This window comes from Chrysochloris asiatica, unplaced genomic scaffold, assembly GCF_000296735.1.
Source record: "Chrysochloris asiatica unplaced genomic scaffold, ChrAsi1.0 scaffold00310, whole genome shotgun sequence".
Lineage (NCBI taxonomy): Eukaryota > Metazoa > Chordata > Mammalia > Afrosoricida > Chrysochloridae > Chrysochloris > Chrysochloris asiatica.
In genome coordinates, this window is record NW_006408828.1 from 2,562,542 (window position 1) to 2,584,368 (window position 21,827).

Consider the following 21,827-nt stretch of genomic DNA (forward strand, 5'->3'; position numbering starts at 1 on the left):
ACTGCAGTATCATTTAGTCTGGCTCTGCCAAGACAACCAGTTACGGCCAGCACATCAGGGATGAGTTAAGTGATTGACCAAACATAGCAGGCTAATTTTGAAAAAACACACTTGATTTTCCCCCTAAACCCTGAGAAGTTACCTTTGCCCTAGTTTTTTTCCCTTGCAGGATTTATTACTTTAGTCGCGGCTGATGAACTTTTCCTGACAAGCTATAAACAATTTGGTTTGATACTTCTTGTCTAGTCCTGGGCTGCAGTCTGCCTTATGAATGGTAGGCACCTTGCAATGTACTATGCAAATGAAGTGACTTTGGACTATGCAAATAAAGTATGTGACCTAATGAGAGAGGATTGGTCAGTTTGTAGGCCCTCTGGAGTTGGGGGGGGGGGGGAGGAAAGGCATGACTTGAAATTAACAAGGAGTTATGTGTATGTGTGTGTACAGCATATGTAGCTAACCCCAGAGAGGTCTTACAGACAGAAAGAAGCAGAAAGAGCCAGAAGAATCAGAAAGAAGAGAGAAGGCAAAGAACCTCCTCAGGTTATTAATACTGGTCAAGAGCTGTAACACTAAAAACAGAGAAGCCCAGAGGGGCCCTGCTTCTAGGGGTGCAGCTAAGTGAACTGGACAAAGCTCCTGCTATGGCTATCAGCAGGGTCCGTTTGCAGTGGAATGGCAGGGAGGCGAAAGGCAGAGGACATGGAGACAAGGCCTGCGTGGCTGAGAGGGTCATGGTTGTGAGGAGCGGAGAGAACTCTTCTGCCCTGAAGGAGGGATGTGCTCTCCACTTTGGAGAAGGCTTTCAGGTTTTATCTACATGCTTCCGGATCTGATTCCAAGTTGTCCCATTATGTCCTGACGAAACCATTCAGCCATTACAATGGATTACTGAACTCAGCTGAGGTGCCAAGAACAGTTTGCATCAGAATTGGTAAAAAGGTTGGAAAGTGGAGGTTTGTTTATCTCCTCTTAGGAGTCAGCTTTGGACTGATCTTCATCACGCCCGCTTGAAGTCAGACTGATTCCGCTAGCGCTATTCAAACAATACACCTTCATTCCACCTGAGGAAGGAAATGAGCACTTTCTGGAGATTTTCTGCCAGATGTTGAAGAATTAAAAAACAAAATAAAAACAAATCACCAATAACTATATCATGTGTATCACGTGCATCAAATCGATTCTACCGCACATCACAGTGGCGTGGCAGAGACCATGGAGTAAGCAATCTCAGATCTCTTACTTCCTCTCATTCTCACAGTAACTTACATTTTTATTAGGACTGGAAAGTTGAGAGTGTCATCAACTAGGGAAACAGGGCCACCAGAGGCTGGCTTTTTGTTGACTTTGCTCAAACAAGCTCTGTGGATCCTGCTGGCACACTCACGCCCTTTCAGTGCCCACCCCCATTCCTGCATGTACTCACACACACCTGTCAGACTCGAGACTTTATTACAAGTAGAAATGCTGCTGGTAAACTCCCGTCCCAGCCTTTCTTCTCTATCCTGTCCTCTCCCAACACGCCCCCTAGGAGGGCACCAGTGTGGAAGAGGAACCTGGGGAGGGGGAAGGGAGAGCGTGCCTTCTCCAAAGTCCTGGCACCAGTGGAAAACTTGTGATAGAAGAGGTGAGCGAGCTAGCTCTTGTCTTCCAGGTCTTCCATGTCGACATCCTGGGGGGCTTTTGTCTTTCGGCGTTTGGGCTGTGGCTCACTGGTCTTGGATAGCTTTGGAGGGGCTTCCACTAAGCAAAAGGAAACAGGAAGCATTAAAGAGCCCCAATGGATGCAGGCTCCCCACCCATCCCAGCTCCCTGCTCTAGCCTCACCTTCCATGGCTGCCTTTTCCTTCTGGGCAAGCCGGATTTGCTGGAGGAGTTTTCTGCGCTTCTTCCCTGACAGAGTAATGTTGGCACGTGCACTGGACCTGAAGCCAGAAGCCCAACCAGTTGCCATCAAATCAATTCCATTCATGATGAGCCCACGTGTGTTGTTCTTAAGTGCCCATCAAGTTGGTTTCAACTCATAGCTTCTGTGTATCGGGTTTCTAAGGCTGTAAATCCACGGGAGCAGAACGCAGCTGGTGGACTCAAACCGTAGACCTTGTGGTTAGCTGTCCAGCGGTTACCCTACAGAGCGAGCCGCCACACTCCCCACTACACTCCATAGAGTTTTGTTGTTCATTTCCTTTCCTGTCATCATTCACATTTTTCACTGGGCTTTCATTTTTTTCCCAACTATGGTTTAAAAATAATACTGGTGACTTTCAGTAAGATCTTAGTGATACAACTACACAGAATGTATGTCATCAGCTCTCAAAGGTATCCCAAGCCACTCTTTTTGCTACCTTAAAAAAAAATTTTTTTTTTTTTGGCAATTTGGATGAAAGATTACAGAGCTAGTCGGTTTTCGATTCAACAATTTATACAGATTTTGGTTCAATAGTGACAGCAATTCCCACAATGTAACTCAATAAGGTTCTGGAGTATGTCATCTAGAAATAGAAAGACCACCACACCTTTATTCTCAGCTGCCTCGAAGTGGATTTGAACTACCTACCTAACTTAATAGTCAAGTTTACTCATTTGTATTACCCAGGGATTCTGAAGGGTAGGTTGTTTTTGTTAAGAGTTGTCGAGTTAGTTTCGGCCCACAGCAACCCTATATAGGGTTTCCAAATGAGTGGCTGGTGAGCTTGAACTGCCGACCTTGCAGTTCAAAAGTTCAAGCTGGCTTTGCAGTTTAGTGCATTAACCCACAAGGCCACACCAGGACTTCAAAGGGCAGGTAGCAGCAAAGAAATTCAAATTAAATTGAGGAAACCTAGGAGGAGTCCTCATGTGGTACTGGAGGATAAGTACTAGACTGCTAACCACAAGGTCAGCAGTTCAAACCCACTAGCTACTCCATGGAAACCCTATAAAGAATCAATGAGTTGGAACCCACTGGAAGGCACTTAACAACCACCTACGAGACCACACCAATGGTTATGGCTATAGCAAAGGTCTTCAGATTCAAATCACAAAACTGTTTGGAAACCTGGGCTCTCCTGCTTCAAAGCTTCTATGGCACTTAGACTAAACATAGATAATGATATTAATAAGAACAAATACCTTAAGGTTAAAGTTGTTGCTGCGTGCCGTCGAGTCAGTACCCTATATAGGGTTTCCAAGGAGCTCTGGTAGCATAGTGGTTACAAATCGGGCTGCTAACCTCAGGGTCAGCAGTTTGAAACTACCAGCTGTTCCATGGGAGAAATATGAGGCTTTCTGCTCCCATAAAGATTTATAGCCTCGGAAACCCGGTGCAGGGTCACTATGAGTCGGAACCGACTCCATGACACGTAACAATATAGGATTCCCAAGGCTTTTAAATCTGCGGAGCAGAAAGCCTTATCTGTCTCCTGCAGAACAGCTGGTAGGCTCTCACTGCCAACCTTGTGGTTTGCAGTCCAGTGAGGGTTAAATAAACCATGTTCAAGTTCAGGATACAGTCTCATTCGCCTTCACTGCCAATGAGTCAGTTCTGACTCGAGCGACCCTGTATATGGTTTCCAAGAGTGTCCATCTTTATGGGAGCCAAAAGCAGAGTGGCTGGTGAGCTTGAGCTCCCGACCTTGACGTTCAAACAGACCTTGAAGTCAAGTGCTTATCCTATGGTGCCACACCAGAACTCCATAGCCACCCTATGAGACTGTAAATCTTTACAGGGACAGTCTATTCTTTCTATTGCTTAGCAGCTAGTGGGCTCAAACCTCCAAACTTGTGGTTGGCACTCCAGTACTTACCCTACAGAGTGACTGTAAATACTTATAATGAAGAACGCCAATGAAAGGACACAAATTCATGGATGGGAATGCTTCCCGAGACTTTGGGAGTCTTGAAGCTTGTATGCAAACTAACTAACAGTACACCTCGTTATGGAGTCCTAGGGTGGTGCTGCAAGGTAAGCACTGGACTGCTAATCGCAAGGTCAACAGTTCAAGCCCACCTGCTGCTCCTTGGAAATCCTACACAAGGTCTCTATGAGTGGGAACTGACTTGAGGACCCTTAACAACAACACCCCCTTATATATATATGCTTCTCTATAAAGTAAGTTTATTTATAAAAGTCTATGTTAGTGCACCTTGTTACTGGGAGGGTGGAAAATCGAGTTTTCCTTGGATGCTCCATAGGGTTCAGGACTCAAAGGAACCGTATTGTAAGACGTTAGCAGAGTGTGGGAATCCTGGTTGTGGCGCTGCAGGATAAGCACTGGACTGCTAACCACAGGTGAGCGGTTCAAACCCACCAGCCACTACTCCAAAACCCTACACAGGGTCGCTATGAGTCGGAACTGACTCAAGGCACTTAACACAAGCAGAGTGTTTGCACAAACCGCCCGACAAACGTCCCTCGCATAAACATTGCGTGTGCAGGGAAGGCGGGGACGGGAGCGTCAGGGGGCAGGGGATGCCACTCACGCCCGCTTCTTGAGGTGGTGCCGCGTGGTCAGCCCTTCGTCCACCACAGCCCCGACCACCCGGTGCTTCTGTCGCCGCTCCCGGGTCAACACTCGCCGCCGCTTGAACAGTTTCTTTTTCAGCTCCTGAGGGGCGAGAAGGTGCGAATCAGTCCGAGGCAGCGCAGCGCGACCTCGGACACCCGCCCCCTTTAATCCCGTCTTGGGCCAGCGAAGGGGAACCCTTGGACGACTGCCGGAGGGAAGGGCAGTCGGGGCCGAGAACGCTGGGGGAAAAAGGGTCCGGGACTCCACGCAGTCACCGTCCGAGGCCGGTTGATCTTCCCGCCGGGAGCCCCCATGGTTACGCCGCCACGCCTGCTCCGAGTCAGCGTTTCCGTTCCCAGCTGTGTCGGCGCGGCGGACCCACGCCCTCTGCCCTCCTACGGCCAATCGCAGCTCGGGGGCGGGTCTCCAGGGTTATATAAAGATTCTCGGCAGGCTGTACGGCCTTTCCGGCGGGACGACTTGGTAAGTGTGGGCTTCGGCGGGACCTTGGTGGGGCTTGTGGACCCTCCTTTTCTTGGCGGGCTTCGGGTGCGTGGTTCCGGACCCCGTTATGTACGGAGGCAGAGGGAAAGGACTCCGGTCCCCTCGGCGTCATGTCTTCGGTGCCGGCGGTTTCCCGTCTGCCGGTTCTATCCTCAAACGCCGGGACAAGAGACTCCGAGGAATAGAGAAGAACAGAGGCGCCCCTCCGGGGTACTCATGTCTTCTCCTTTGATTTCAGGCCATGAACGCTGCCCCAGAAGCAGGAACTGTCGTATCCACGCTTGTCTTGCCTTTTCATTGCCACCAATAAAGATTGTTGGCGCCATACTTGGTCTGTGTCTGCGTTCTTCCACGACCCGGAATTTGCAGATTTTCCCTTGGACGTCAGACCCTCCCCAGTGCCCCACCCTTGGCTCCTCTCTGGCGGGCTGCATTTCGCTGAAGGTCCCTGGCTGACCTTGCCGGCATCTCGGGATGGCAGCGCTGCGCCGCACCTTGGGTAGGGAGGGCGTACACAGTGGGAGGGCCCGGAAGTTTGGCAGTGATGAGAATTGGTACGTCGGGTGACAGCTACCCTTCACCCGTGTCAACAGGTTCCCTGGCTGGAAGCTGCCTGGCCGATCGCCGCCTCTGGGATCGGCTCCATGCACAGCCTCGTCTGGGCAGTGTCCCCACCTTCGACTGGTTCTTTGGCTACGAAGAAATTCAGGGTCTTCTTTTGCCACTACTGCAGGAAGCACAGGCTGCCTGTCCACTACGGGTGCTAGACGTGGGCTGTGGGACCTCCAGCCTGTGCACAGGTCTTTTTACCAAGTGCCCACACCCTGTGGATGTCCTGGGGGTAGACTTTTCTCCTGTGGCTGTGGCGCACATGAACAGCCTCCTAGAGGGGGGTCAAGGCCAACCCCCTCTGCGCCCTGCACACCCGGCCTCCTGCCTACGCTTCAAGCAAGCTGATGCCCAGAACCTGCAACCAGTGGCTCCCTCTAGCTCCTTTCAGCTGGTACTGGACAAGGGTACCTGGGATGCTGTTGCCCGGGGTGGTCTGCCTGGGGCCTACCAGCTGCTGTCTGAGTGCCTGAGAGTCCTGGGCCCTCGGGGGACCCTTATTCAGTTCTCTGATGAAGACCCTGATGTGCGGCTACCCTGTTTGGAACAAGGGTCCCCGGGCAGTACGGTGACTGTGCAGGAGCTAGGTCCTTTGAGAGGGCTTACTTACTTTGCTTACTTGGTTCAAAGCTCTCATTAAAGGCATTAGTCCTTACCCCAGAGTCCTGGTGTGGCACTGCTGGTTAATGTGCTGGATTACAGGGTCAGTGCTTAAAACACACCTATACAGGGCGTAGTGGTTACAGATTAGGGCTGTGAACCGCAAGGCCAGCAGTTTGAAACTACCAGCTGTTCCACAGGAGACATATCTTTCTGCTCCCAGAAGGATTTACAGCCTTGGAAACCCTGTACAGGGTCGCTATGAGTCGGAACTGACTCCACAGCACATAACCACCATAAGTCAGAAGTGACTTCCATCCTCACCCTGGTGTTTCTGTTGAGATAGATGGCTGGAAAGTGAGGGTTTGGTTCCAGACTTCCATGTTGAGTAGCTGGGTGCAGGTATTGTTTCATTTAAGTGACCCTGTATAGGGTTTCTGAAGAGCAGCTGGTGCATTTGAACTACCCATCTCCACCTCGTGGTCCAGTGCTTATCCTACAGCACCCCATCAGGACTTCCAGTTTACTCTTCTACAAAGTGAAGTTAAGGGAATTACAATGTCTTCTTTATGTTTGTAGAACATCTAAGGTGCCTGGCACTGTTGATTGCAGGGACAGCTCATTTCCCAGAACACCCAGCTCACAATAATCTTCACCTGGAAGGCCGCAGCCTCTCCATTAGTGAGCAGGAGTAGCTCCTGGAACCATTGGAGCTCCCCACAGCACCTTGGTGTCCTTCAGCCCTGCAATCTCCCCTATGTCCTTACTGAGAAGGTTGGTCAGCCTGGGGCTACTTGGATTCCTGGAAGAACCTCATCTCTAGACCAATCAATGCCCATCCTCCTCACTGTTCCCAGCACAAGGGACAAGGTGGTGGTCTTAGATTGTAGGTAGGTCAATTCCCAGACAGCTTCTTTAATCTGTTTTGGTGTCTGGCCCCTTAATCACTTCTGAGGAGAGGAGGATGACCTGCTAAGACACAGGAGTCCTGGTGTGGCGCTGTAGGATAAGCACTCAGCCATAAGGTTGGATTGAACCATAGGTATAAGTTGGAACCAAGTGGACAACACTTAACTATGAGAGGGGACAGTGGCCAAGAGGTGGAGCCAGAGATTTATTGCTACTCACTCCCTGGAGCAGAAGGGACACCGAAGCACTTCACTTTGGGCAATGGATTTAGAATATCTGACTCTATATTGGGTCTACCAACTTGGCATACTGTTAAGGAACACTTACAAGATGTTTCTATTTGTTTTAAATGCTTTACAAATAAACTATTCTAAAACTGAGTTAAGAACTATTATTCCCCTCATTTTTAGGTGCAGAAACCAAATCACAAAAGTTAAGGTCCTTTTCCAGAGTCACGCAACTTGGAATCGTCTACTCTAAACTTAGTTTGGTATATTGCATAAAATCCAAAAAAGAGGAAAAGGAGTTTATATGCTTTCAAATGTATATATTTTTAATCCAAAGACAAGAATGTACCATGTTGAAAAATGTAATCCTTGCTTGTGGAAAAAAAAATATATATATAATATATAAAACTATACCCTTTTGCCTATCCGTGGGCCCCGATGGCGCAGTGGTTAAAGCTCCTGGGCTGCTAACAGAAAGGTTAGCAGTACGAACCCACCAGCAGCTTGGGAGAGATGTCAGTCCACTTCTATAAAGATTTACTGCATTGGAAAACCTGTCCTACAGAGTCCTAAGTCGGAATCAACTCAGGGGCAGTGGGGTTTTTCCCCTATCAAGAACAATTGATTTTGAGCTCCAGTCTAAAGTTGAAGAAAGTGGGGGGGGGGGGAGGACTGGAAAGGGAGGTAGAGATACTGTCAATGGAATGATGTGTATCTATTTGATGACTGCTCTGTGCTGTAAGCACACGTAACTACAGGAAACTAAAGGGCAGAGCCCTCTTACATTGATTGGGAGATTTCTCAGGGCTGAATACTGGATAAAGGTAAAACAGACTGCAACCATGGGGACACGCACCTCCCCTTGCGTCCCGCCGGTTGTGTCTATACTTTCTTTTAAAGTATGGTAACACTTGACTCACTCAGCTTCCTCTACTCAGACACACTAGATGTCAGACGTTTCTAGGCTCAGGCCCTCTCTAGCCCGCTCCTCCTCTATGGTTTCCGTGATGGGCCTCTCTAGCCTGCTGTGGCGCTGTAGGATAAGAATTCGACAACAAGGTCGATTAGGTCGGCGGTTCAAACCAGCCAGACACTCTTCCGGAACCCTATAAAGGGTCGCTATGAATCGGAAGCAACTCCACGGCACTTAACAACAATAACAAAGCCTGCGCAGCGGGTCGACAGTGGTCTGCTCAGGCTACGGGAAGACCGCCAGGCGGCCTCGCTGGTCGCGCGGTCCATCATGGAGGTCTTGCGGAAGGCGCTGATCGTGGGCGCAGTGCTGGGCGTAGGAGCTGGTGTGGGCTCCGCGCTCTTTGTCCTCGTGACCCCGGGAGAGGAAAAGATACAGTCGATGCTCAAGGTGGGAGCAACTGGGAGTCCCGAAGTGGGGCAGGCGGGCTTCGAGCTCCTAGTTGGGGGCTGAGACCTCGAACCTCCTTCCCTGCCCGCAGGAGATGCCGGAGCAGGACCCGCGGCGCAGGACAGAGGCTGCCAAAACCAAGGAGCTGCTGCTGGCGACACTACAGGAGGCAGCAGCCACTCAAGAGAATGTGGCCTGGAGGAAGAACTGGATGGACGGCAGTGGCGGCGGCGGGAGGTCGACATAAACCCGGATTTGCCCCAGTGGAATCTGGTACCTACGCTCGGGGTCATTATGAAAGAGTATGGTGGCCGGAGCCTGACCCCTAGTCAGGCTCTTGCCAGGTGTGTGTCCAGGCTCTACCACTTGCTCACTGTGGCCCGGCGAGGAGTCAGACTCGGGATGCCGCGCCCTGGCCTTTCCGGGGTCCCAGGAGATTCCCCTGGACAAGCACCTTGTCCTGCAACCCTGCACTGATTGTACAGCGGGCTGGGATGGAGTTCGGGGCGTATGTGGCGAAATGAAATTAATAAATCACGTTACACCATCTAGAGAGTGCACCCTTTTAGTCCGACACCTCCAAATGCCTAAGTAGCGTGGGGGCCTATGCCTCTGTCCAAAGAGACATTAAGGTTCCCACCTGCCCCGCCCCCACGCAGGCGACTCCTGTCCAATAAACTTGTTGTTTTGTGCCGTGGAGTGCAGTCGGTCCCGACTCATAGCGACCCTGTACAGGATTTCCGAGGCTGATAAATCTTTATGGGGGAGCAGAAAGCCTCTTTCTCCCGCGGAACAGCTGGTAGTTTCAAACTGCTGACCCTGCGGTTCCCAGCTCGATTCGTAACCACTACGCTACCAGAGCTGCTTTCCAATAAGCTTGGTGGTGGTTAAGTGCCGTGGAGTCGGTTCCAACTCACAGCGACCCTGCCTAGGGTTTCCGAGGCTGTAAATCTTCACGGGAGCAGAAAGCCTCCTCTTTCTCTAGCAAAACAGCTGGTAGTTTAGAACTGCTGACTTTAAGGTTAGCAGCCTGACTCATAAAACTGCGTGGAGAACTACGGATAATCCAGTCACTCTTGAAATCTGAACCACGCAGGAAAATCTTGTGCCTTAAAGGCTCTCTGGGTTTCTCCAGCCCTGTGAGTGAGGTTGGAGAGCACATTCCCTGTTCCATGATGCCCTCTGGTTATTTGCTCTGTTTACTCTTGTTGTTTGGTGCCTTCTAGAACTTCAGGAAAAAATTCCAGCCTCAACTTGCAATACTGAATGCAAGCCTCTACTTGCAATACTGAATTTTTTCCTCAGTTCTTTCAGCTAGAAAAATGCTGCGTATATTCATCCCTTTTGGTTTTCCAACTCCAGGTCTTTGTACATTTCAGTATAATATCTGACTTTGCCTTCTCTAAGAGCTGCATTTTGGAATTTCCTGCTCAGTTAGTTTACCTCCTTGTGTCTTCCATTTACATTATCATCTCTACTCTGGAAAGCAAGTTTCAGAGCATCTTCTGGCATCCATTTTGGGGGATTTTTCCTTCTTTTTTGTCTTCTTAATTATCTTACTTCCTCTAGGATCTTCTTGGTACTATCACACAATTCTTCTGATTTTCCTTCATTAGTGTCTAGTGCATCAAATCTGTTCTTGAGATGATCTCAAAATTAAGGTGGGATATGTTCAAGATCATATTTTGGCTGTTGTGGACTTGTTTTATCTTCAGCTTCAGCCTGCAATGGATGGTCTGTTCCACAATCTGCCCCTGACCTTGTTTCGGAGCTTTTGCAATGTCCCTTTCCACAGATGTACTTGATGTGTGTGTATTCCACCTGGTGAGGTCCGAGTGTATAGTCGTCTATTATGTTGTTGAAAAATGGTATTTGCAATGAATGTCATTGGTCTTGCAAATTTCTATCGTTCGATTTCCAGCATTGTTTCTTATCACCACGACTGACCATGTTTTCCAACTAATAATTGTTCTTCGTTTCCAACCTTTGCATTCCAATCACCAGTAATTACCAATACAGTCTGATTACATGTTTGATCAATTTCAGAATGAAGAAGTTGGTAGTATTCAATTTCATTATCACTGGCTTTAGTGGTTGGCAGATAAATTTGAATAATAGTGGTTATTAATTGGTCTTCCTTATAGGCATATGAATATTATACTATCAGACAGCATTATACTTCAAGATGGATTTAAAATGTTCTTTTTGATGATGAATGCGACACCATTCCTCTTCCATTTGTCATTCCCGGCATAGTAACCCATGTGATTGTCAGATTCAAAACTGCTAACATCAGTCCTTTTCAACTCATACCTAGGATATTGATGTTTATGCATTCCATTTCAATTTTTACAACTTCCAATAATTCTAGATTCATGCTTTGTCTGTTACATGTCCTGATTTTTAATGGGTGTTTACAGCTGTTTCTCTTCATTTTGAATTGTGCCCCATCAGCAAATGAAGGTTCTCAAAGCTTTACTTCAATCTTGTCATCATGATCAACTCTTTGAGGAGGCAGCTCTTCCCCAGTTGTATTTTGAGTGACTTCCAATATGCGGGGCTCATTTTATGGCTTTATACCTCATAATATTTTGGTGCTATTCATTATGTTTCAATATTCAATATTCTGGTGCTATCTAACAGTGTTCTACTGCTATTCATAAGGTTTTCAATGGCTAAACATTCCGAAGTCCACCTCGCCTTCTTCCTAGTCTGTCTTATTCTGAAAGCACAGCTGAAACCTGTCCTACCATGGGTGACCCTGCTGGTATTTAAAGTACTGGTGGCATAGCTTCAACACGCAGGTCACCACAGTATGACAAACTGCTGACAGACTGTTTTCTCTACCTCTGGTGAAGCTAGAGAGGTTGACTAGCTATGAAATAGTGAAAGGTACATGCTTTTTTTATTTTTTGAGTCAGATCTTGGTTCAACTCCTGCAAATTACAAAAACTCTCTGAGCATCAGTTCTGCTTTACAAAAGATGGTGTTTTGGCAACTATTACTATAAAAGTTAACTTAGAAATGTAATTTTAAGTGTAGTGCCTGGCACAGTGCAAGCTCTGAATAAACGCAGTGTCTTTAGTTTTGTGGGGTTTTTTTCTCCTGAAGGTTTTAAGTTTCCTGTCTCTGTGAATCCATAGGCTCTGTTGGAGGTGCCACTGATAAAGCAGTGAGGCCCCAAGTCCCACACCCAAGTCAACAGAGCCACCCCTCTGGGTTATTTTATATCCTGTGATTTCAAGCAAGATTCCAGTTGGAAAAGACTGCTTTTGTTAGAGTGAGATTACTAAATGAAGCTTGCTAGCTCTGAGGTAAATCCAGCTGCTAGGTGGTAGAGCTGTAAGCCTAATATACTTGTATGGTCTTTCCAGGGTGGCTGGGAAGTAGAGGCAAGGGGTCAACAGCTGTCTGATAGAGCATCAAGAGGGGCCACCTTGGAGGAGTGTGGTCAGAACCTGAGCCCTGACGTCAGCAGCTTCCCAGGCCTGTGTCCAGATTCTACAGCTTGCTAGCTATGTCACCTTGGGCAAGTCGTGTGCTTTGGCATCATCTTGCAAATGGGAGACTTAGACTTATACCGTGATTTGTTGTTAAGTGCCTTCGAGTCAGTTCCGATCCATAGCGACCCTGTACAAGGTTTCCAAGGCTGTAAATCTTTACGGGAGCAGAAAGCCTCATCTTTTTCCCGCAGAGCGGCTGGTAGTTTCAAACTGCTGACCTTAAGGTTTGCAGCCTGATTCGTAACCACTATGCTACCAGAGCTCCTTACACTTTAAGTGCCTTCAAATATCAATTAATACACTTGAGGAGGCGTCAAAGTTTGTGGGAAAATCCTATTCTTTTAATTCCACTTTTTCATGAACTTTTTGGAAGCCCGCTTGTATGATGCACTTGGTAATTTTGGGCACTATTATTAGGAAAGCACCGGTGGGGTTGTGACTTGTTACTTTTATTAGAGCAGGAGAGATGTGCTTGCAAAGATCACCCTGATGATCCTCTGGACGTTTGTGGGGAGGCCATTTAAAAAAACAAAAACATCTGACGTGCAAAGCACAGTGAAGAAAATCAAAGACATTAGATGTGTGGAAACAGTTAGTCCAAAGGACTAATGAACTGCATGAACCCCAGGCCTCCATGATCTTGAAACCAGAACTAGATGGTGTCTGAGTGCCACTAGTATGTTGCTAAGAGCTTTCTAGAGTCGGTTCTGATTCACAGTGACCCTACTGGCTTTCCAAGTGGCTGGTGAGTTTGAACCACAGACCTTGTAATTAGCAGTCAAATGCTTATCCTACAGCACCACCCCAGGACCACTAATATAGAGGGGAAGAAAAACTCCAAGTCATGAAGACCAGACTGACTTAATGGTCTGAAAGCGACAGGTGAACTCCCCAAGACTCTGGTCCTTCCTGCCGTCAGGTGCTGCGGAGTCTGTTCTGACTCATGGTGACCCTGGATAGGGAGGGTTTCTGAGGAGCGGCTGGTGAGCTTGAGCCTCTGACCTCACAATCCCGTGCATTAACCCACAGCACACCAGGACTCCCTATGGTCATTTGTGATTGCTGTGAAGTGCCTTCGTCAAGTCAGATCCAACCCATAGCGACCCACAGGGATGTTTAAAACGGTCTTTGTTGTTGTTAAGTGCCATCAAGTCGATTCCGACCCATAGTGACCACAGGGTGACCATCTGGTGAACTTGAACCACCAACCTTGCAGTTCAAACAACTTCGCAGTGTGGCTCAACTCTCAGCCAAACAATAGGCCAATAAGGTGAAAAAATAACATCAAGGAGGCACACATTTCCTAGACCAACCAATTATATGAGATGAAAGAGTGGTATTTACCCAGGGATAAAGCTCAGAAGGCAGGAAGGAGTTAAGAAAGAAGGACCAATGGACTGGTAACTGCAAGGAGAAATGGAAAGTGTGTTGTTCCATTGGGAGGACTGTACTTCATCACTAATCAAAATGGGAAGGAACTGAGTGGAAAACTAATGTGATCTGTAAACTTTCACTCAAACCACGCAGTTAACCTTTTAGTAACCGGTAGTTGGCACACTGCTAAATCACCTTATTATCAGGATTATTTAATCCTCACAACAACCCTCAAAACAGGTACTATTATCCCCATTTTCTTAAATAAGAAACTAGACTTAAAAGAATTCAAGGCACGTGACTAGTAAGCAACAGAATCTGGATTTTAAAGTTGTACATAAGGTATCATCCAATGTACTCCCTACCTTCAGCACCTCAACCTCGGGGTCTCTCCAGATGGCTTCCCTTGAGCTCCGTCCTCTGCCGCCATTTTGCACAGCCAGCCATTCAGAAAGGAATCAAGCCCGTACAGAACTCAGAAAGTCTATTTATTAGGATGGGGGTGTCAGTGCTTATCAAAGATGAAAAGGTCAGAGGTGGGGGATGGGGTAGAGGCCCCTCAACTGGGACATTTCTTGGCCACGATGAGGACAGCAGAAGGCACGAGTCCTGGCAATGGAAAATAGGCTTGAGCCATGAGGATGGTTGTTCTTTGCCCCAAACTTCCTGGCCTCACTCCACCTCCAAAGTCTCCTCTCAGTGAATCCCTTCATTGCCAAGTATGCTCCCCCACCCCCCAACACCCATAAGCACTCCTTTCTGGTCCCACATGGCATACCCAGTTCCTGCAGAGGCCGTTCCATGTCAGCCTCTGAGAAGGCCCGTCGGGGGAAGCCACTGAGCAACTGCACGGGGTCTTGGTCTCCTCCAGGTTCCTCCCCACGGTGGAGCTCCACATAGAGTCTCACAGCAGCCAGCTGTTCCCTGGCCCGGAATGTCTGGGTCAGTGAAGTCCCATCCGGCAGCCTGACCTAGAGAGCAAGGAAGGGGTGCAGTGTTGTGGGATAAAACAGTACAGGGCCCAAGTATGGAAAAGCAAGGCTAAAGCTGGCCCCAACTTCTGGAGAAACTGAACCAACACGATTACTATTTAAAGCATCTAATCACTTATGTTCTCCACCTCACTAAAAGTTAAAAAAAAAAAGACTCCGGCTCCCTCACAATCTGATCAAGACAAAGGCAAGATTATATAAAACATATGTGGACACATTACTCAAAACAGATAATAAACCAAATGAAGAACATTGTGAACAAGTAAAAGGAACTGCTGAGTAAGAGGGAGGTATAGATTTATATAAAGCCAAGGTAGTGAAATGCGATCTCTCTCCTCAGAGCAGAGTAGAGGAGGTAGGATTTCAAATGTCATTTACAAAGAAGGAAGAGAGTTGGCAAAGTAACATAACTGAAAAGAACTTGGAGCTGGGTGCCTAACAGGCCAAGGATGGGGTTCCAGGAGTAAGACAGGAAGCAGAATCTGTACCTGGATGCGACACTGGTCATATTCCCTCTTGGTGGGAGGTTCCTGGCTGGGAGAGGAGGGAACAGGACCTGGCTCTGTTGCTGAAGGGGTCGGTTGAGAACCCACAGGGCCACCGTACTACAGGACAAAGTCAAAGTTTCAGGCACTCACCCCTCAGGAGAAACAGGTCACTCAAGGATAAGCCCATCCTTCCCTCTGAGGCATGAAAAAGGGACCCAATCACCTACCTTCTTGGCTCTCTCCGCTTTATCTCTTTCAATCTTTTCTCGAACCCTCTGTCTGGAAGGCAGAAAGGAAGAAAGGTCAGACAATGACAAAGCAAATTTTGAGTCCTTTCAGGTCTCTAATCCCACATCCCCATCACCCAGACCTGGCTGCTAACTCTTCAGCCTTTTCCCTCCTGCGCTCCTCAGCAGCTCTGCGCATTTCATCTTCCTGTAGCCGCTGTCGAGCTGCGGACAACTCCTGCCCCTGTCTCCTGCGCTGCCGTTCCCGTTCCAACGCCTCACGCTCCTCTCTCTCTTCTCGCTCCCGTTGCTTCTGTGCCACCAGCTCCATCATCCTGTATTACAGTAAGGAAAGAAAATGGACACGGTGCGGAAATATGAGTTTGTAACAACGGACTTGTGAAACAAAATCAGGGCCCGTCTACCCAAGATGGAGTCCCGCTGTGCGCAGTGGATTAATGGGCTGGACTACAAGGTCCTGGTGTGGCGCCATGAGATAAACGCTCGACCTCAAGGTCAGTTTGAAACTCAAGGTCGGCGGTTCAAGCTCACCAGCTGTTCCTCCAAAACCCTACACAGGTTCGCTATGAATCAGAACCGACTGGATGTCACTTAACAATAACTTCATAATAGATGAAAGAAGCAAAAGAGGAAACTTGCCAACAAAACAAGATAGAAAGGGATGGAAAAATTCAAAGTTCTTCGACCAGACTTGTGTATGGGATAAGAGGCGAAACATAACCCCTCCAAGTGTGAAACTGTTCCTAACTGTACCTTTTAGTCTGCTCTTGTCTTTCCTCTTCACTCAAACCGGGTTTTTCTTCCACAGTAGACCCGGGTCCTACAAACAAGTCACCAACATTATAACCCACCTCAGATCCTCCCCAGGGGCCCCTGAACAATCACACCACGTCCTCCAGCCAGGACCTTCAGCGTCACTTTGCTCCGAAGACGTGGGTTCCTGTCCCAGGACATTTCCAAGGGGAGTCGTCGCTAGAGGTTCGTCCACATCAGGGTCGTCTTCGTGCTCCATCAGCCTGGCAAGGGAAAGTCCGGGGTGAAGTAAGCGTTGAGGCTGCGCCCTCCCAGCAGTCCACAGCCGCTGGCCCCCTATTTTGAGCACTCACCAGTCCATAGCGGCCTCGATGCCCTGGTTCCCCGTAAGGGTCAGAGCCTTCTCCCTGGGGGCGAAAACACCGTGAATGGCGCCTAAGAACCATAGTGCTGGGCAGGCTGGGGCGCAGCACCTGAGGTCGAGGGAGGGTAAAAGACAGGGCGGATCCGTGTCTCCCCCGTGGACCAGGGGTACAGGGACTCCCTTACGCGCGTCCCCTGGGGAAGCCCATCTCGATGAGACTTTCCAAGGCAGTCAGCTCCGACATGGTGCCGCCACCGCCGCCTCTGCGGGGACCTGAAAGGACGAGAAAGAGGACGGGGACAGGTCAGCGCGGGCGACCCAGGTCTGCACGCGATGCCGCTCCCGACGCCCCAGGCTAGCCACTGGCTCACCCAGCCGGTTCTGGACCCGCCGTGGACACCGACTAGAAGAAAGCCGAGGCGAGGCGGAAGTGCCCGAAACTGTTTGGGTCACGTGGGAGCAGCCATGGACGGGTGCTGCCAAGAGACAGAAAGCACGTGCCTGGTGGGGCTGCAGGAATGGGGAGCGGACTGGACGTCCCTTGGGTGATGCCGGGAGGAGGCGGGGAGAAGGGAGGGGGTGCGGTCTTGAAACCCGTAGGAGGAATGAGGCCAGTTTGGGGATTTAACGCTGCTTCACCTTTCTTGGTGTGGCGCTGTAGTGTAAGCAGCGGACTGCGAGGTTGGTGGTTCAAACTTACCAGCTGTTTGTTGGAAACCCGAATATAGAGTCTCCATGAGTTAGAACTGACTCAATGGCACTTAACACCACGCCCTTCTTAGAAATGACAAGAAATCTGGCCGCTGAGCTCAATGAGCAGGAAAAGTTACTTGGCAGTGCCTTACGGGGAGCCATAGAAATGTGCTTAGTCTTTGACCCACAAATCCTCTCCGGGGAATAATTGAGCCATCCTCCACCCAGCAGCAGGAGGGATCTTTGCAAAGCACAACATCTGATTAACATTTTTGCAGGACACTCCAGACACCCAGAACACAACTCACATGATGGTGTGATTTGTCCTCCTCCTGACCCCTCTTTATGTTAGGTTACCTAACAAGACAGTATTTTGAAAATGTTGGTTTTTATTACATTTGCACCTCTGGAAGGCTTTCCTTCTTTCTTCCCTGGACTTCATTAAAAGTCCTTTCTAAGGGGAAACCTGCTTTGAACCACCCTTCTGTACCCCCAGCTCTTGTATTTACTCCATTGCACATTTTTACCCCTGCTGTGTAGTCATTGTAAGTTGCTTTGCCCACCACCAATACCTAGGTTGTCATAGAGTGAGTTCAGGCTTTCCTGGGCTTTAAGTCTTCTAGGGAGCAGAAAGTCTCATCTTTCTCCTGCAGAGAGGTTGACAGGGTCGAACCCAGAAACTTGTGGTACTCAGTCCAGTGCTTATCTTATGGATCCACCGCGCTCCCTAAAGGTTGTGTAGTTGCTATCAATCCACTTAGGACTCATGGCAGCCTCATACAACAGAACAAAGAGCTGCAGAGTTCTGTGGCATCTTCATAATCCTTGGTAAACAGGAGCCTACTGTTGCCAGTGCTGTTGTGTTTTTAGTGCCTTCAACTAAGGGGCTCATTTTCTTCCCAGAAGGTGGATAATTCTTTTTTTTAGAAGTATGTGTTTTTCTCAATTCATTTAAAAAAATTTTTTATTGTAAATTGATAGAAGGTTTACAGAACAGATCACCAGTTATCCATTCAACAATTCGTACACATTTTGTTCTGTCATTGACTGTGATCCCCTCAATGAAGCATCACTTATTCCACTTCCTCCCTGAGTTTCCTGTTTCTATTCCTCCTTCCTTCCTAACCCTTCTGAATTTTGACCTTGGGTAAATGCTGCCCTTTTGATCTCAAATAGTTGATTATTCTAATAACACATTGGTTCCTTATAGAACTATATTGTTTGGCTGAAAATTGAGTCATGGGAGTTAGTTCATTTACAGACGTAAAGGGTGACTAAGGGACCCACTAGTCTCTATCCAACTAGTAAGCCATTAAAAAAAAAACACCACCGCTTTTATGATTTTGAGTTTTGTTCTACATGTTTCTCCAACTCTATCTAGGACCTTCTAATGTGATTCCTTTCAAAGCAGTTGGTAGTGGTAGCAGGGCACCATCTAGTTCTTCTGATCTCAGGGTCTTTGAGACTGATGTTGGTGTAGTCCATTAGACTATTGGACTAATAATCTCCTTGTGTTTTTAACTTTTATCATTCATTGTTGTTGTTTTTTGTCCGGATAGGGCAAGTCCATAATTGCACCTTACATGGCCACTCAAGAGCTTTTAAGACCCCAGTCACTACTCATCAAAGTATGATTGATGAGTGGGCTGTTGTTGTTAAGTGCCATCAAGTTAGTTCCAACTCATATTAACCCGCTACACAACAGGGCAAAACACTGTCCAGTCCTGTGCTGTTCTCACAATCCTTGTTATGTTTGAACCAATTGTTGCTGCCAGTGTGCCAATCCACCTGATTAGGGGTCTTCCTCTTTTTCACTGACCCTCCACTTTACCAAACATGATGTCTTTCTTCAGGGACTGGTCCCTTTGGATAACATGTCCAAAGTATGAGAGATGAAGTCTCACTATATTAGCTTCTAAGGAGCTTCTGGGTGCACTTCCAAGTGATTTGTTTGTTCTCTGGCAGTCTGTGGTACTTTTAATATACTTCTCCAACACCGTTGTCTTAGGCTGGGTTTCCTAGAGAATCAAAACCAGTGAAACATATATGTGTGTATACATATCTATAAACAACTTTATTATCAAGGAAATGTCTTACAGTTGTAGAGTCCCAGGTCCCCAGTGGAAGACAGAAAAAGAACCTTTACCACATGTCCATTATATTGGGAGCAGTCCACACCCCCAAGGAAGCATCCCTTTAATTGATCAGATGCTTAAAGCCACTCATCATCGAGTTAACTATACCTGTATTAGGTTTTATCACCAGGGGAATAAGCACATCTTAACTCCTAAATCATGAGAATCCTGGCCTAGTGAGTTGATACAGAACCCTAACTATTACAGTTCACTCTTGTCAACTTGACACCTATAGACTATGTGCATAATCTCTAAATAAAGACCATTGTAAAGTCATACTTGCAACTTACATGATGTAACTAAAACACGTACAACCAAAAACTTACTGGTACCATTAATCACAAATTAATAAAGCAAAAATATTTGATGCATACATACAAACAAAACAAAAACTTACATTCACTTAAATGGCCAAAGGGCACATTCTGCAAGCCAGCTTCCTGCCCACAGGCAGACACACAGCCTTTCTCAGTCCATGGGCCTGGAGTCCACAGCTGCTCTGTCTCTCAAGGCCGTGGCTTCTGCCACTGTCTCTGCTGTCATCACTTTTCCTGGCAGGACTCCCATGCTCCCCTCATTCTCTTCTTTCTTGATGGTCCTGGGATCATCTGTTCTTGAAATGAAAAATTAACTACTCCCTGCCCCACACACTTTTTTTTAGTTACACTTCTTCTACAATTATAATTTCGACAATCACAATAAATCCTATTAACAATTACTTACAATTGAAATAATAAAATCCTATCAGCATTATCCCCCATCCCCTTTCACTAGACTCATCTGGAAAAGAGGAAAATTATTCAGTGGTGATTCAACCATATCTCCATTCTGTAACTAAACACAGCCGTGAAGCTTGTAAGCCAGCCACTTCATGCCTTTTAGTCCCTCCATTTTTGATAGCTAATGTCTAAATTGCTCATGCCTATGGACCCAATACACTGAGAAGACAAGCATAAGCTGAAGAATCTTCCATTTCAGTTGGAATTTTGAGCAACTACATCCATAAGCAAAAGTCCAGTCCAACAAATTGTAGCAATTTACACTTACAGTATCAAACATCTTTATCATCATCTAGTTCAATTCTGGTTAGCTCATCCCTAGCTATCCAATCTAGGTCAAATGGGTGCCAGATGCAAATTTGGGAGTTCACACACACCTCCCTGAACTTCAGATCAGTTGGTCCCTTCACTTTCAATCCTAGCCCCCAAGGGGTTAGGTCAGTACCCGTGGGCTCAAGCGTTCACAAAACTGCCTAAACTTCTGACCAGCCAACCCATCCTCTTCCCTCATCTCAAGGTCAATAGGTGCTAATAGAATAGGTCCAAAATCAGTCCTCATCTTCATTGCTGCATTGCCCCAAATTCCACTCACAAGTAGACCCAGATGGTCACCTGTGAGCATACGGTTCACTTGTTCCCTTTAACTTTCAGTCTGAGAAGGGGATTTTCTTTGATGAGCACAGACTTTTCTGGCCTTGATGTCTCTGAGGCAAACAGCTTTTCTGAAACAGTACACTTTTTTTCTCAGCTTTCTTTCAATCATAAACCTTCTTTTCTCCCAGCAGTTTTGAGTTGGTCTGCATGCCTTTTCAAATGCAAGTGTCCCAACTCTGAAGGTCCTGGGTGGAGATCAGGATTCCACCTAAGGCCCCACACATACAAAGGCTTAAAGCAAAAAGCCCATTTCTTTCTGGAGCAATTTTTACTTCCCTTTTAGCAAATCATGACCAGTATAGGCTGAAAGTGGGCTTATAAGTTCTCTGCAATCATAATTACCAAGAGTCATTTCTATCACACGTGTGCCTATTTTACAATAAAAGGCAGGAGAAATCAATAGCCACAAGGCAGTCAACACATAAACCTTTAAAAAACACTCAAGTTCAAGCTTTCCTTCTCCACCCTTAGACTAATCCCATTCATATGCACAAGGCCTGGGGCCTCTGGCAGGGTGGAGCCAGTAGGCCCTGGTCCCATCAGCCATCCTGTTTAACCAGCCTGACATCAACTCCAGAAGCTGCTCTCCCCTCAGCTGAAATATTTTATCCCAGGCCCCTTCAATCTTTCTCTTATAAAACCACATCCTTCCATGAGTCTGGAGCACTGAATTGCACTAAATCTTGCTACTGATGCCAACTGCAAAAACCATGTGAGGGTTGTGTCTGACCTCCTCAGACTTCAAAAGAGAGAAAGAGTCAAACTCAAAATCAGCCCAAGTCTGATTCCTATGAAGTAGAGGTCAGACATGCCTCTGTCTTATATCAGTGCCTTTTGAAATTAGTCACACTTGAGAACCAATTTAGAAAACTCATCCTTGTGGTCTTGTTTCTCTAGAACCCTACTCTCTTGGTACCACGTCTTAGGTTGGGTTTTCTAGAAAAGCAAACCCAGTGAAATATATATATTGTTGTTGTTGTTGTTGTCAGGTGCCATCGAGTCGGAACCGACTCATAGCGACCCCATGCACAGCAGAGCGAAACAATGTTATATCCTGGGCCAACCTCACCACCGCTGCCACCCCCGAGTCCATCAATGATGCCACCTGGCCGATCCATCTCGTTGGAGGTCTTCCTCTTTTTCTC

At 47.4% G+C, this 21,827-nt stretch overlaps 4 protein-coding genes across 5 annotated transcripts; 2 read left to right on the top strand and 2 right to left on the bottom strand.

The window, feature by feature from the left end:
- Window positions 1-1,595: 1,595 nt before the first annotated feature.
- LOC102841190 lies at window positions 1,596-4,801 on the bottom strand. Its single transcript, XM_006875017.1, has 4 exons — window positions 4,763-4,801; window positions 4,462-4,586; window positions 1,828-1,925; window positions 1,596-1,743 (listed from the first exon to the last, which is right to left on the bottom strand). The coding sequence occupies exons 1-4, from the start codon at window positions 4,799-4,801 to the stop codon at window positions 1,637-1,639; spliced, it is 369 nt and encodes a 122-aa protein (XP_006875079.1). The 3' UTR covers window positions 1,596-1,636.
- Window positions 4,802-5,465: 664 nt separating this feature from the next.
- Window positions 5,466-6,240, top strand: METTL12 (methyltransferase like 12). The gene is made up of 2 exons (XM_006875057.1): window positions 5,466-5,490; window positions 5,585-6,240. The coding sequence occupies exons 1-2, from the start codon at window positions 5,466-5,468 to the stop codon at window positions 6,238-6,240; spliced, it is 681 nt and encodes a 226-aa protein (XP_006875119.1).
- A 2,339-nt stretch (window positions 6,241-8,579) lies between these two features.
- Window positions 8,580-8,946, top strand: LOC102827105 (chromosome unknown open reading frame, human C11orf83). Its single transcript, XM_006875058.1, has 2 exons — window positions 8,580-8,699; window positions 8,791-8,946. The coding sequence occupies exons 1-2, from the start codon at window positions 8,580-8,582 to the stop codon at window positions 8,944-8,946; spliced, it is 276 nt and encodes a 91-aa protein (XP_006875120.1).
- A 5,096-nt stretch (window positions 8,947-14,042) lies between these two features.
- On the bottom strand, window positions 14,043-16,741 carry UBXN1 (UBX domain protein 1). 2 transcript variants are annotated; one of them, XM_006875018.1, is made up of 9 exons: window positions 16,607-16,741; window positions 16,411-16,464; window positions 16,211-16,320; window positions 16,058-16,124; window positions 15,427-15,618; window positions 15,284-15,335; window positions 15,057-15,173; window positions 14,355-14,547; window positions 14,043-14,185 (listed from the first exon to the last, which is right to left on the bottom strand). In XM_006875018.1, the coding sequence occupies exons 1-9, from the start codon at window positions 16,663-16,665 to the stop codon at window positions 14,136-14,138; spliced, it is 894 nt and encodes a 297-aa protein (XP_006875080.1). In that variant the 5' UTR covers window positions 16,666-16,741; the 3' UTR covers window positions 14,043-14,135. The 2 variants fall into 2 exon arrangements, with proteins under 2 accessions (XP_006875080.1, XP_006875081.1); XM_006875019.1 differs by lacking the exons at window positions 16,058-16,124; window positions 16,211-16,320 and having other exon boundaries at window positions 16,607-16,665.
- Window positions 16,742-21,827: the final 5,086 nt, after the last annotated feature.

Bases quoted from the DNA above. Each gene is read 5' to 3' on its own strand.
- METTL12 (XM_006875057.1), top strand. From the start codon at position 5,466: ATGGCAGCGCTGCGCCGCACCTTGG. The intron at 5,491-5,584 runs GTAGGGAGGGCG...CCGTGTCAACAG, and splicing joins AGCGCTGCGCCGCACCTTGG to GTTCCCTGGCTGGAAGCTGC.
- UBXN1 (XM_006875018.1), bottom strand. From the start codon at position 16,665: ATGTCGGAGCTGACTGCCTTGGAAAGTCTCATCGAGATGGGCTTCCCC. The intron at 16,125-16,210 runs GTCCTGGCTGGA...ACTTGTTTGTAG, and splicing joins GGAGCAAAGTGACGCTGAAG to GACCCGGGTCTACTGTGGAA. The intron at 14,548-15,056 runs GTACAGATTCTG...CTTGCTCTCTAG, and splicing joins ATGACCAGTGTCGCATCCAG to GTCAGGCTGCCGGATGGGAC.
- LOC102841190 (XM_006875017.1), bottom strand. From the start codon at position 4,801: ATGGGGGCTCCCGGCGGGAAGATCAACCGGCCTCGGACG. The intron at 1,926-4,461 runs GTGAGTGGCATC...TTCTGGCTTCAG, and splicing joins CACCACCTCAAGAAGCGGGC to GTCCAGTGCACGTGCCAACA. The intron at 1,744-1,827 runs GTGAGGCTAGAG...CCTTTTGCTTAG, and splicing joins GGAAAAGGCAGCCATGGAAG to TGGAAGCCCCTCCAAAGCTA.
- LOC102827105 (XM_006875058.1), top strand. From the start codon at position 8,580: ATGGAGGTCTTGCGGAAGGCGCTGATCGTGGGCGCAGTGCTGGGCGTA. The intron at 8,700-8,790 runs GTGGGAGCAACT...CCCTGCCCGCAG, and splicing joins AGATACAGTCGATGCTCAAG to GAGATGCCGGAGCAGGACCC.